This window comes from Schistocerca americana, chromosome X (genome assembly GCF_021461395.2).
Source record: "Schistocerca americana isolate TAMUIC-IGC-003095 chromosome X, iqSchAmer2.1, whole genome shotgun sequence".
In the NCBI taxonomy this organism is placed as follows: Eukaryota; Metazoa; Arthropoda; class Insecta; order Orthoptera; family Acrididae; genus Schistocerca; species Schistocerca americana.
In genome coordinates this window covers 878,606,653-878,621,524 of record NC_060130.1, presented here as the reverse complement: position 1 = coordinate 878,621,524, position 14,872 = coordinate 878,606,653, and the positions used below count along the sequence as shown (strand labels likewise).

The following is a 14,872-nucleotide window of genomic DNA, read 5'->3' as shown; positions in this document are numbered from 1 at the left end:
AAACAACAAATTCAAAGGACGGTGTTCTGTCATTGATAGTTACTCCTGCAGTACATGTTCCTGTCAGTTGGACATATTTCCCATATGTGACCTTCAGCACAATTGCTTTCATATCATGGAACATAGTGTTATTTAGCTGACAGTGATAAGCATTTGACATTACAAGAAAAAGGAGCCCCTGTGTCGACTAGTGCTTGGACAGTTTGTATGTTGCTGCTGGTAAATCTTTCGGGATGCAAGGTTGTGGTCCAAGAAACTCTTCTGTTCCTGATGTTTCATTCAGGACTGTGCTGGACGTCCTCAGAGACGCTGCTCCACTAAGTCTTGCCGACAGGCCGATTGGTCGTCCAAGAGTGACATAAATTTTGCAGGAAAGGGAACGTGGTCTAAGTAACATGTGATGAGCAGAGATAATTCTTGTCAGAAATACAACTTAACTATCGATTGTCATCTTGTCAAAGGTAAAACTGTCTAGCGATTCTCCAGAGCTGCTATCCATATGTTGCTAAGTTACATTGCATCCTCTTTCCTACAGTATTTGTGTCACTCTTGGACGTCCGACCGGTCAGTCATCAAGACTCAGCAAAGGAGCGCCTCTGAGTATGTCCAGCGCAGTCCTGGACGAAATGTCAGGAACAGAAGAGTTTCTAGGACCACGACCTCACATCCTGAAAGATTTTCCAGCAGCTATGTCAACAGGTTGTGAAGGCCTCCATTCTATGATCAGTTTGTATGTTGATCAGATTTCCTGATATCTTGGTAACTGTCTTCCATGGAGAGTTTTATTCTGTGATGGCCTCCATAGATGGTCACTTCAGTTATTTTGTCTGAATTTAGTGGCTAGCACCTCTGCATGGCAAGAGGGAATGGCTCCAGTGTGTTGGGGAGTGACATCATCTAGGATATGGCAGTAGGCTTCATCCCAGAGGTCAACTATAATCATCTGCAATTGCCTGGTGTGACTAGGACTGTTGTGATGGTTGACATCTTGCAGCATAGTAGTTGGACATTCTTTGTCTGTCTCTGCAGTGCTGTACACAGCAGATGCATACTGGTTTGTTGTCCTCTGTCCTCCAAATATTTGTTCTTCTGTGGGGCATTGTACTTGGTAGAGGAGTTGGTTGTACCTGCATAGGTCCCATACTGAGATTTTCTTTTGACAGCTGCAGCATAAGTCTGAGTTTGCTGAATCCATTCTTCATGGAGCATTCAACTGGTGGTGGAGATTGGTGCTAAAGATCAATTCATGTCTTCTTCAACATTCTCTATTACCTCCTGATGTATGAGGTTGCCCTTTGTGGCTGCTACCTCTTGTGTACTCAGTCTGACATTACTGGTGTGTGTGTGAGAGAGAGGTGAGGCTGTGGTGGACTTCCACAACTGCCACAGGGACAACATTCAGAAGTCAGCCTCACATCTTTCATCCAGTTCTTTTCTGTTGCATTTCCTTGATGCACTTACATCACTTGATGCGTTCCTTTGGCATTGTGACTTACTTTGGTACCTGTATTCTGTGGTCCCTTTCATCAGGAGTGAGATTTTGTTGGCTTCTTTCATATTTGGATTCAAAATTTGGTATAGGGAGAAAACATTCTGTTTGTAAGACTGTATCATTTTGCCATGATGTTGGGGCTTGTACTTCATTTGTCCCACTAAGTGGAATTGCTGCTGATTGTCACCAAATGTTTTCTTCATTTCAGCCTGGAATTTGCCCCAGCTGTTAGGAGCTTCTCTTTGTTGTTCTCAGTCCTTGCTGGGCTATTTCATCCAAGTAAAATTACACATTTGCCACACACATCATGTCATCCAACCTGTTATATTTAGCAACCCAGTCGCATACTTTCAGCCATTTCATCGGGTCTTGACCAGCATCTTTGGAAAATACTAATCAGTGTCTGCTGTGCAGCTGACTTGACTACTGTTTTGGAATCCATTGGTCTCCTGAATATATAGACCACAGGAATGATGTACTGCTGATATTCTGGTTCCTGTCTGTGCAGGCAACAGCTCTTATGTTGCCTAATTGGAGCCACTGTGATGTAAAGGTTTTAAAATACTAGGCACCTCCACTAAACAGTGTCACATTGTAACTGCAATCAAGTCCACATCAGCCAGTAGTGCAGTGAAGTACAACACTTAGCAGTGAAAGCACATTTATTGCAGACACCGACATACAAACCAAACCGAACTGCCCCCTGGAAGGGGGGTAGTATTATTCATAAAACACTTGAGTATTCTGGTATATGCAAACACTACACATATAAGAAAATTTGGGAACCACCTGGAGATGATAAATACTAAATAACAAATACTTGCTGGTGATCAGACTTGAACTGGTGACCTGCAGCATCTCAGCTAGCTATGCTAACTCCTACGCCACATTGCATACATCACAACTTGTGGCAATATTTTTTGTTGCACAAATAGTTTTGAGCTGCATTTTTACTAATGTAAACATAAATGGCCAATTTGAAGAACCACAGCTGATGTAGATAATGTTAAGGTATACATGAAAGAAATCATAACCCATCATCTATTTCTTATATATTTTTGCTCTGAAACATAGATGTCAAATGTGTATCAACATTCCATTTTTTAGGTCTGGAAACTTATCTGGTGCAACATTTGCATGTTTAACAGATAATTCTTACATTAATTTCACTAGTTTAACATTACTTGATGATATTGTGTGAGCCTAGAGACAAATAAAATATTCAGAATACACAGTTACGTGTAACATAAAACAAGAAATACATTCTGAAAATTTGAAGTAGATTATGCTGCATTATACTTATCTGTGCAATTTCTCTTGAATTCAATTTATTTTCACTGATGTTTTCCATTTGTTTAAGGATTTGAAGGAGATTACTGTGAAATTGATATAGATGAATGTGCACTCAGAACAGCACAGTGTGCAATAGGACGGTTTCATTCATGTGAAAATGTTCCTGGTAGCTACAGATGTAATTGTAAACGTGATTTTTGTGGTCAGAGGTGTCATATTTCTAATCCTTGCACAGAGGTAAGTAATCAAAATGCTTAATATACAGCTCATTCAGATATTTGCACTTGTGTTTGTAGCCATGGAGAATTACTGTTTAAACCTCTTGCTGTACCATTTATTTTGACAAATTCCATGCCCAAGTGGCTGGAGATGACGTGTGCTAAATGGGCCAGTCTGATGCAGGAGACAGTCGTAATACAAGCTGACATTTGGATACTTGTTGCATACTTACATGATTATTTGTTTCACATGATACACCTCTAGTGGATGTCAATGCTACTTTAAACCCACAACTCTAAAAATTAGTGGTTCTGCATGGTATGGTGGTTTCAAAAGCATTATGGTAGGTATAAAGCTACTTTCCACTCCGTGCATTCTCATGTTATCTCACTTCATAATTTGTGTTTTATGCAAGCTTTGCACATCCTTGTATTTTTAGGTGTCAGATCAATATTCTTCAGTAAAGACCCAATATTGTACTTGAATTTGAAGAGCTGTTTTACTTAGCGAAGGTTTTCCACACTTTTCGTAGTTCGGTGACTGCACATTTTTAAGAATTACCTCTGCTATATTTATTCTGTAATCAACAAATGTTTCCTTTCTTTGACTATGGATAATATATCTGTTATTTATATGTATAAATGTTTTCAGTGTCATTTAAGGAATTGATTTGGAAACAGTCCAACATCTGATCTTGATGGTCAATGTCATCTATTTATTTGAGGGTGCATTTGGGCTCATTGTTTTTTTAACTTTTTGTCTATGTGTTCAATCATCTCTACACCTTTGTGTTTCAGTGATATCATATACATGTCGGCATGCTTTTGTTTCTGTCTCAGAGGCAACAAATTATTTCAACTTCTCCATAAACATTCTCCTTTCTTTAAAATTTGTTTTTGATAATCTTCAGGTGTTTGTTGCCTCTTTCTGCATACTGTCCCGATTGCATTTGTGTTTTCCTGGTGTATTTTTAAAATGTGATTGCAGGAGGAATACTAGTTGTCAAGAAACAAACCTTTTTCGGTACAAATTTTGACAAGTCAATGACAGCAGTCTCTGATGCACTGTTATTCAGATCAGTTTTGTATTGCCCAGAATATATTTTGAAATCGTTTCAAAATCCAGTATTTGCCCCACATAGTTCATGAACTTTTAATCCAAATCTCGCTGTTTTCAGTGGATTACATTATTTATCTGTTAAAGTCTTTTACATTTCATCAAGGATTCATCTAAACAGACATGTTCGTACAGTGTGTAATTTCTTCAAATATCTCATTCCAAAGGTTGATGATACGTCTTATCTTTCGAAGCTGGTCAATATTATCTGCAGTTTCATTGTTGCAAAAATGTAAAAATCTCAAAATTTGTTTAAATCTTTTAAAAGGCATATTGACATTTCTACTAGTGGTCTTTTAGACAAATACTTGTGGATATTTTGTTTCCTGACTTGAGCCATCAAAATGCACAGAGCGTAGTAGGCCTTCATTTTGTAAAGTGTAACAGAATACCAAGTGTTGTCCACTTTCTGTTACTGAGCGAGGTGGCGCAGTGGTTAGACACTGGACTCGCATTCGGGAGGACGATGGTTCAATCCCGCGTCCGGCCATCCTGATTTAGGTTTTCCGTGATTTCCCTAAATCGCTCCAGGCAAATGCTGGGATGGTTCCTTTCAAAGGGCACGGCCGACTTCCTTCCCCGCCCTTCCCTAATCCGATGAGACCGATGACCTCACTGCCTGGTCTCCTTCCCCAAACCAACCAACCACTTTCTGTTTGTTCCATATGTTGTCTGTTATCTGTCCTATGAAGAGACTTTTTTCCGTAACAAGTATGTCCCAAAATTTGCCATTAAACATAATAGAAAATAGTTCTAATAATCTTGGATGTACACTTAATTGATTTTAAACGTATGCTTTTATACAATGAGCCTTAGAATATTTCCAAATGATTGTTGTGTTTTTCACTTCCTGCCAGAACCATGATACATGTCATTTACGTATTGAATTTTCATCTTCACTGTTCTCATCTTTAATTAAACATGTTGCATGCTTTCTAGTTTGTATAATCACCTTGCTATCACTGGACTCTTCATAACTGCTTCCATGTAAACGTTTCTCTCATAACATTATGTAAGGGTTTATTAAATTTTTCTTCAAAAATGAAAGTATAAAACCATTAACACGCTTGCTTTCTAAAGTAGATTTAATAAATTGTGGCCAATTCTTGTAGCATAAGAGTAAGAACTATATCCTGACATGTGTTTGTCTCATGAGTTAGACTCGTGATGTTTATGTTTCTCCCGACTTATTGCTGCAATTGTGACTCATGATGTTTACGTTTGGCCTGCATTTGTGTCAACGAATCTGGCTTGAGAGACTTATGTTTGATCCCAAATTGTTACCACCAGTTGGACTCGTCAAGGTACGGCAAGGGGTTAAAGATATTATTACTTCAGAATTAGTTTTTGTGCTATGAGAATTATGAATAAATGTTGTAGGTTTATGGAAAGTTCTGGCTGAAAGTAATTAATTTAGGAGTAGGGATAACAACTCACAGAATAGTAGAGGCAGTGAGTTGCCCTTCGCGTGCGCGTGCGCGCGCGCGCCCACACACACACACACACACACACACACACACACACACACACACACACACACACACACATTACTACCACCACCACCACCACCACCACCACCACCACCTGTACAGCTATATTGTGCTAGCTGAAAACACGATTCCAGGGCTGCAGTTCCAGTTCGGCAGGTAGGCATTGTGTATTCAGCCAGCACAACGTAGCTGTACAGGTGAGTGGGTGAGGGAGGGAGGGGGGGGGAGCGGCACATCAGCCAGTGACTCATCGCTTCTACTATTCAGTTAGTTGTTAGATTTACTCCTATACTATATAGAAATATGAATAGTTAATATGAAATGACCAGTAGCTGCACACACATAAAAAAGAAACAAAGTCATCTCCTTACCAACTGTTGGCAACAGCTTTGTAGGTAGTGGGAGGGTCAGTGGTGGGGGCTGCTGCTGTAGTCTAGTACTTAACTCTCACTGATATGTCACACAGACAGTTTCATTCCATTTAATCGTGTTACAGTACACTGTAACTGTAATGCCAACTTAGTTAGTGGATGTGATTGATCTGACAAATGATTTGTTTGCCAATTGCAAAAAGATTTAACTTACCTATAAAGATTAAAAAACTATTAACATAGAGGAAAACCATGAATAGATGGTTATGAACTCGCGTTTCTGTTTCTTGTAAAAGGTTTTTTAAGAAACAGGAACACAAAACACACTAATGAATTAGGCATAATGCACAGGACAGCTTCTACTGTGGCACACAGTGGCGTACTGTGAGTATGTAAATAATGTTCACTCCACAATATAGTAAAATACGGCTCTCCTTCCACCCTTTAAAAACAATTTCAGTATGATGGCTGCATTTCGTGTACAGTAAAGTACTAAGTGACCACATTTTTACTGCAATTTCTCCAAATTATATTCTGTAGGTTACTTAACTTCAAAACATCATAATAACTATGACCATTAAATGCAGACTATGATGTAAGGCTATATGATGCAAAAGAATCGAAGTTTTTAACCAAATGGTTTATTTATGATTGCTTGATAAAGATTGCTAACTTCAGAAGTATATAAATTTTTACCTTATTTGCATAAAAATATTTTTGTAGTGGCACAATGGCAGAAGCAAGAATCAATGCATATTTGGCAGTCCTTCCTCTACCCCTTCCCCCTCCTCGCCCTTGTGGCCTGCCCCACTTGGCCCCCTCCCAACCCTTGCAGGCCACATCACCTGGTGAGGCTTCTGCCCACAGAACAGGCAGCATAGTGAGCATGGGGAACCTGAGACACAGCTGCAATTGCTTGATGTCTTGCCATTACCACTTGACCCACTGAAACGTCAATTACAAAGTAATTTTAATGGGAGTGTACAGTAATACTTCTCATAGAGTGTGACATTTAATTCAAGAACCCTACTACTCATTAATATAATAAGAGATGTACATGTAATTGTGAAGAGAAGTAATGCTTCACAGAGAAAATAATTGTTGATGTGTGAAGAGGGAAACTTAAGTTCACACTGATGAATGTGTATGATGACACACACTATTAAACAGTGGTGGACAACTTCCCCACTCTGTCACTTATTCAGAATGAATAAAGAAAACCATTCATCATAAGGTGGAGGTGCTGAGTTGTGGGTTGGAGCATAAACAAATGTAATTCAAGCACTGAATGTCTAGAGGAACTGTGCCTCAGGTGATAGTAGTTAGTTAGTGCACCTTTGGAAAAGTATGTACTTAGCAGACTAAGCAAATATGATAGGGATCCCCCTTTGTACACAAACAATGTTAGGTAGTTTATAAGCAACAATGGGTACTGCACAACAGGAACAAAGTAAAGCACAACTCCACAGAGAGGCATTATTAATTAAAGTGCCTGTGGCTATCAGTAGGTGAATAGGTGAAGCCTTTAATAACTACCAAAGTAAAATAATATCACAAGTTGTCTCCTAATCTCCTAAGAAATTTCCCTCTCCTAATCTCCTAAGAAATTTTGACTATTAAGTTAAATCTCTTAATGGCCCAAAAATTACTGCCCAAACAGACTGGAATTTATGCCTGACTCATGGCCATAATCTCACACAGATCCCTTGAGTATAGAATTGTTGTCAGTGATAAGAAAAGATCATTAACCATACCCATCTTTAAGAAAAGAAGTGGTGGGTGGACTCCATCTGTAGAACTATCCATCCTGTATCACTCTCACCCTTTTGTAGCAGAATTCTAGCAGATATTCTTTATTTGAGCATTATTACTAGTCTGGAACAAATGACCTCCATGAAAACAAGCGAGTATTATGAGAACATTCCAAGTTGCACCATTAACATACAATATCCTAAGTGCCATGGATGGAGGGAATGAGAAGTTCTGTAATTTGTAAGCTGCCCAAAAGTTTTTATTCGGAAATGTATTTCTGTGGAGCATTTAACAAGATTTGCATTAGTTGTTGTAATGCATGTGCTCCCACTGTAGGTAGTAGTAATTAGCATACACTAACCAGCACCAGAACTGATTTGTACAGAGCATTCAGATTAATTATTTTGTTATGTGCTTTTATTTGAAAGGGAAAAATTGTTAGCTTTTTTCTTTGTCTATTAGTTCTTGTTAAATTGTTATTGTGTCTGAGTGTGTTCAATACACCCAGATTAATAGAACTCATTTTCTAGGGTAACTGTAGTGAGTGTGTTTTGAATTGTTCCTTGTTTCCAATAACTTGATTGGGGTTCTTTTTTGTTTGTTTGTTTGTTTAGTTTATGGCAGGTAGGGTTAGATGTTCAGATCACAGCAGCTTTGTCAGCTTGAGCCATAGTGTCCATCAGCTATCAGTGCTCGGATTCCAAGCCAGACTACTCAACTTAAGATGTTACATCCTTAGTTAGTTTATGTCTGACAGTGGATACCAGTATTGTATTTGTTGGAAAAGAGTTTTGGGATAACTAACCATTTGCTGCAAACAGCTGGAAGCTGCATTGTACATTGTCATTGTACATTGTACATCAATGGTAGCATTTTACGCTTGTATATTAATGTATGCAGCAGTTGTTCGAGAGTTGCTTCAATAGGTCAACAAAATGTGTGTCAGTGTCATCTTTTTTTCTGGTTTTTGTTTTTGGGTCAAATGAGGTGGTAATTTCCTCTTCATACTTTTGTTTGTTGTATTATTATACTGTCCATGTTCCTATTGATATATTGTATTATATGTGTGCATTTCTTATAATTTATGTTGGTTGTTTGACTTAGAGTCCAGAAACTCTATGCCAGAATGGTGGAACATGCAATCCTGAGTGTAATGCACCGCCACCCTATTACACATGTAATTGCACAGGGGAATACACTGGAATTAACTGTACTGAGGTAAGTATATAATTCTTTGATGAATATTCAGTTAATAGTTAATGAATTTAGAATAGTTTAATTATTTTTCTTCAACTCATCTCTTTTAAATGTGTAAAAATTGTTCTGTTTTAATCTGTTACCCCCTTTTTTCAGCTTCCTGTATCTGAGGCATCTGATGCTACAGATATTGCCATTATTGTCACTCCAATAGTTGGTGCTGTTATTCTTGTTATTGTCATATCACTAACAGTACTCATCAGTATGGCAAAGAAGAAAAGGGCTACTAGAGGAACTTACAGTCCAAGTCAGCAGGAATACTGCAATCCAAGAGTGGAAATGGATAATGTTATGAAACCACCGCCAGAAGAAAGACTGATATGACAGAATGGTTCACAGACAGGCATTCAGCAATGTTCCTTTTTCATTGCTGGCTGTATAAAAAACGTAAATTTGACTCTGGACTGGTAACAAGTTCAGAGTAAATGCTCTCAAAGTGAATTAGAGTTATCTGTTCCTTTATTCGTATCTCTCATTCAGAATATTGATTTGACTGTGGTGTCCGTCCATTAGCGTTCACTATTGTGTAAACGAAATGTATTTTTAATAACAATGTGTTTTTCTTGACTCATAACTACTTAATACATGACCAGTGCAGACTTTTTACTGATATATCAAATGAATTGTTATATACACTGGAAACAGGAAATAATGCCTGATGACATGGCTGTTAAAGCTATATAAACTGAACAAAACATAAATTGTTGCTCTCAGATTTAGTTCTTGTTTGAAGAATGAAATTGTCTATAAAGAGAGAATAAAACAAACAACTGTTATCATAATTCAGTTTTGGCAGTGTACACATCTCCATATTTAATTCTGTTAATTGAAGGAAAAGAATTGGTAGATCTGAAAGCACAAATTTTCCGCCACACTTAGCATAATCTGTTATGTTGTGCGATATATTCTGATCTTATATTTCTTGAATGGTCTGGTTAAATCTGACTTATTTCTTGATCTTGTCAGTTTCATTCACTTAATTCAATTAGTTGCAGTGATGATGTAACCCTTGCCATAGTTGAAACACATCAGTACAGCATTCTTATGCTATTTCAGCACAATTTGTTTCTTTTCTGTTTATAGTATTATTTTATTATTTTGCTCTAATTATGTGCTGATTGATGTAAGTTTTGGCACCATACTCATTCAAATCATTTTAGTTTCCCTGTATAATTATGTGTATGTGCAGCCATGTAATTCTTAGTGGTAACCATTTAACATACAACCAAATGGAATTATTGAAGTGACTGTTTTAATAGGATGATTTTATCATTTGATTCCACAACTTACCACTGCTGTATATAGGAACATGTCAGTCATGGGAACTAGTTATGAATTAAAGTGAGATTAATTTTCACTCCTGAGTAAAAAACTGATTTATTTTCTTTGAGATTATTGTACATTCATAAGGAGAGTCCCAGTGGACATACTGTAACATTACTTCAAAAATATGAGACTGCGTTTTCATATGGCCACTCGACTTGGTAAAGGGACCATTTTTGACAGTATTATTCTCTTAGGTACTTAGTCATAATTTTCACCGTGGCTTTTTATATTTATCTTAGAAAATTAGATTTATGTGTACTGTACATTAAAACAAAAAACAAATGAAACTTTTTTTAATTAAGTGTGTGTAAATATTAATGAGATACACATTTTAATAATCAGTGAAACAAACTTTTGAAGGTGTGCATGGGCAACTATGTCGTTATTTGTATTTGACTTAAGCATTTAATGTGTAACTCCATAATTAATTAAACCATACATTGCTCACTGAAAGAAGTTGCATGCCCACTGAAAGAAGCTGCATGAACATTGTCCTATCTTTGTGCAACATGTGTAAGTACTTCCAACACTTTAACATTTGTAAAGCATGACAGTTAACTGCAATTATTTGTGTTAATGTGTTTCTCATTTTGGAACACACAAAATGAAAATGCTTCTTTTTTTGTTATGAAATAAAATGTTGTACATATAGTACTTTAACCACCTGGGCAGCATCTTAAAAATTAATCACCCTCATGTGAGGAGCTATGTAACCAATTCTGGCATGAAGTAATGAAGTTAATGGCTTCGAAATGTGTTCCATATAAAATTGTATTTTTGAATTCTGTTAATCCACATTGAAGGCAGGATAGTATGTGGAGGGAACGAATGTTCATACTAAACAGTACGGTTGAATTTTCTAGCTATAAAATATATGCTCAGTGAATTACATGCAACAGTACTGTGCCATGTAGAGAATTTTTAACTTAAAAAAACAAGATTTATTTTTCATTGAAATATAAAGATATCTTATCAGACAGTTTATATTGCTGCTGACCTAATATGAACACAGCATGTTACTGTTGTCCCATCCAATAACGTTATTAAAAACATAATTCAAACAGTGAATGGATTTATTGACTGTGTCTTAGAGTGAGCTAATGTAGTCTATTACATTAAAGTTACAAATATGGCACACATATTAATCAGTGTAATGAGTGTTGGAAGTTTCTTACATCCTGTGCCACTGAAGACTTTGAATTTTATTAAGTAAATGGTTGATTTTACCAATAACTCACTGTTAAAACTTCATTACTTTCTCTTTCACAAGTGTATCAAGTGATTAGCTGCAGACAGACATTCTAAAAGTAAAATAACTTATTACATGGCAAACTCCGACAGTAGAATAATAATACTGAGTGTGATGAAAAACACTCAGGTTTCCAGCTGGGTGTCAGTTTTAAAATACCATGACCTTTGGAGTGTTTTGTACTCATCATCTTCTGACGGAGATCTTTGCCAGCTGATGATAAGTGTGTCACTCTTCAGAAGTCATGTTATTTTAAAAGTTGCACCCAGTTGAAAACTTAATAGCTGTATGATCAATAGTATATGTTGGGAGAGTCTACGTTCACAAAAATTTAGCTTGTTTTCCAATTTATTTTCTTCTACATTAATCCTCATACTGTGCATACTAATTCGCGTGCAGTCTTATCCAGATTGAAGAATGCAATACATACATTTTCCTTCTCTTCATTTGATATTTGTTTTAGTAACTATGCTTCCTTTTAATTATAGACATCTGTATTTTGCCATACGATTGTGAAATACAGTTAAAGATTATTTGATATTTTTGGGTGGCACGTAAATGGCATAAATAACGAATTATTCTGAATGTGCTTGTACTTCATCAGTAACATTGTTGCATGTCTCAGGTTTACTGAGCCATTGTTTCAAATCTTCAGATCCAAGTTTCGTTCAGGTATCTTTTTGGCTCAACCTTACTGTAATTTCCCATTATTGTGTAACTCTGTAAAATTTAACTGGAATACAGTGTTTTCCAATGCAGAAGGGAAATTGCACATTGCAGATCATAAACTATGGGAAAACCATAAAATAAATATTTTTGCAGTATAAATGTGTGTAACATTAACTTTTGCCAGAGGTAGGTTTTAGATCTACATATGTAAGAAAAATTCAGCTTTTGCTAGCTGCATAAGAAGCAGAAATTTTTCTTTCCAAATATGTTTTATAATGTTAAGTTTTGACTGTATTATGATGTTCAACTTGTAGATTATTTTAACTGTATAATTTATGGCCACATTTACTTAACACACACTTGAATTTTTATGTATTTATGATAAAAGGAGATCAGTTGGATTCTTTGTTGATAATGTCTCTATCTATGATTGACTGGAAGTTCATTGTGAATCTGGTGTTTTAGTTTCAAATTCTCTTATAAGATTACAATCCCATAAATTCTCTTCTTTTATGGAATCTGTAGAGACAGAAAAAGGTGGTTATAAAGAATTGTACTTCATTGTTTTGTTGCATTAGATGTTTAAATGACTGTAAAACTCATGTTTCTGTCTTGTAAACTTTTTGTCACTCTCGTAAACTAAGACACATTACTGCTGTGCTGTATGAAGTCATTCAAAATTATCTGAAATCATTATTATACGGCATTAAGTAGTTATAGGCCACTGTTATTTTAATAAGGAGCAGATCACCCACGTCAGAGCTCTCGATACATCAGCTTTCAAGTAACCGAATGTAGAGCCTGTTTTCAAGTTATGTTAACTGATCTCCCAGTCGCTGAAAAACAAATAATTTAACAGCTTGAATTTATTTAATGTGCCTAAACTCTTGCTTATATAATCATTGCCGTCATCAATATGTAAGTTGAATCGTCTTGTCATCTGTTATCACAAATGTAAGTGAACAAGAGAGAGCCATGGATGAATTTACTGTAATTTAGTATGTGTTGACTAACCTTCTCTTTATTGCAACATGTATTTGAAAATATGTAGATGTTTCATGCCTTGTCGATAAGATGACAATAATGGACAGGGAAGACTCATTTTGCCCATTTCTGTATATTAAGAATTGTTTGACGTCATTCATAGTTCATTCTCTTCCTTGGCAACTTCTTAAATCCTTATTTCACTATTTTCTTCTGTTGTGTATGCCCTTATTGTTTACTTTTTTCTGTAATTCCTTTTATTTTTCCTTTTATATCTGGCTACTTTATACCATCCTTCCAACATTTGTGTAATTTCTCATATTTATTACAGTAACACATTTCTTGTTATGTGATGCACTATATTTTACATTGACACTTTCTTGTCTTTTGTTGGGCTAACCATACACTATATTTTACATTGACACTTTCTTCTCTTTTGTTGGGCTAACCATGATATTTTCTGTGTTGAGTTATTTTTCTCAGAGGAGTTCAGATTAATTAAGCACCAAGCATATTCCACTGTAGCTTCATCTCAACTGCCGTTAGAGTTAGGTCATGAGTTTTTGTACATCTTAACATATTGTAGTTTATGCATCTTACCACTTGGCCTAAAGATTTGCTATTTATTCAGAAACATAAAAAATTTTATCCGATTTAATTGGGCTCAGGTGTAAATGTGTTGATTAAATTATATTCCAAAGAGTATTAATTAATATCTCATATCAGAGAGGCATTATCTACTAATGGAAACATGAAAATTTTTTTAGTTAATGTACATCCTTGTATACTGTTCTGGCTAGGCATTGTAAACTATTAAAATGGTGATAATGATTTAATTCTTGATCCAAGTTATCAATTTTCCATTTCATTGTGTACTTAATTTATATTTTATGTGTGACAAGCTATTTATTACAGCTATAGTCAGTCAAAATACATTTTGAAAAGACCGCTTTTCATGTACTAAATAATATAATAAACAGTGAATCATTGCCTTGTACTTAACTGAGACTTTTTGTATCAATCAACACCTGAAGTATCTTTTTATATGTGAGAGTGTGTAGTTATATTGGTAAGGTTAAACAAGCAAGAACCAAAGAATGTGTGTCGTAGCTGCAGCTCAGACGTCCCGTCCATTGATTAAATAAATACATTGACATATATTTTGTATATTATGATTTTTTATATTATGTATTCCAGTTATAAAGTGAGATCTAATCAGAAATTAATTTCTAAGCAGTTGTCCTTTTGAATAGGAAAGATCAAAATTTTGTGAACATAATGTACAATACCAACTATAGTGGAAAATATATTGTTTTTGTTATTATCAAAAAAGAGTTTATTTGCCTTTATAAATCTTTTTACCCCCTACTTGCATTCCATATTACATTAACTAATCCAGTGCTGTGGCTTTGTCTTCATATGAGATGAAGACAATGTGATTGAAATAAGTTGAAATAAGCAGTTCACGTAATATGCAAAAACTGGTGATTTCTCAAACTGGGGAACAATCAAGAACACAGTGCCACAAGGTTCAGTCTTGGGTCCTCTGCTGTTCTTAATATATATTGATGGCTTGCCATTCTATATTCACAAAGATGCAAAGCTGGTACTTTTTGCCGATGATACAAGTATAGTTATCACACCCCACAGACAA

The 14,872-nt window shown here is 35.9% G+C and overlaps 1 protein-coding gene across 1 annotated transcript in view; it reads left to right on the top strand.

Moving 5' to 3' along the window:
- Positions 1–14,515, top strand: part of LOC124554996 (protein crumbs) — a 355,585-nt gene extending 341,070 nt beyond the window's left edge. Inside the window, exons 30-32 of the mRNA XM_047128736.1 lie at positions 2,853–3,022; positions 8,838–8,951; positions 9,087–14,515. Coding sequence (XP_046984692.1) covers positions 2,853–3,022; positions 8,838–8,951; positions 9,087–9,314 — 512 coding nt within the window. The 3' untranslated portion in view covers positions 9,315–14,515. The remainder of the gene's footprint in view (positions 1–2,852; positions 3,023–8,837; positions 8,952–9,086) is intronic.
- The last annotated feature ends 357 nt before the right edge of the window (positions 14,516–14,872 follow it).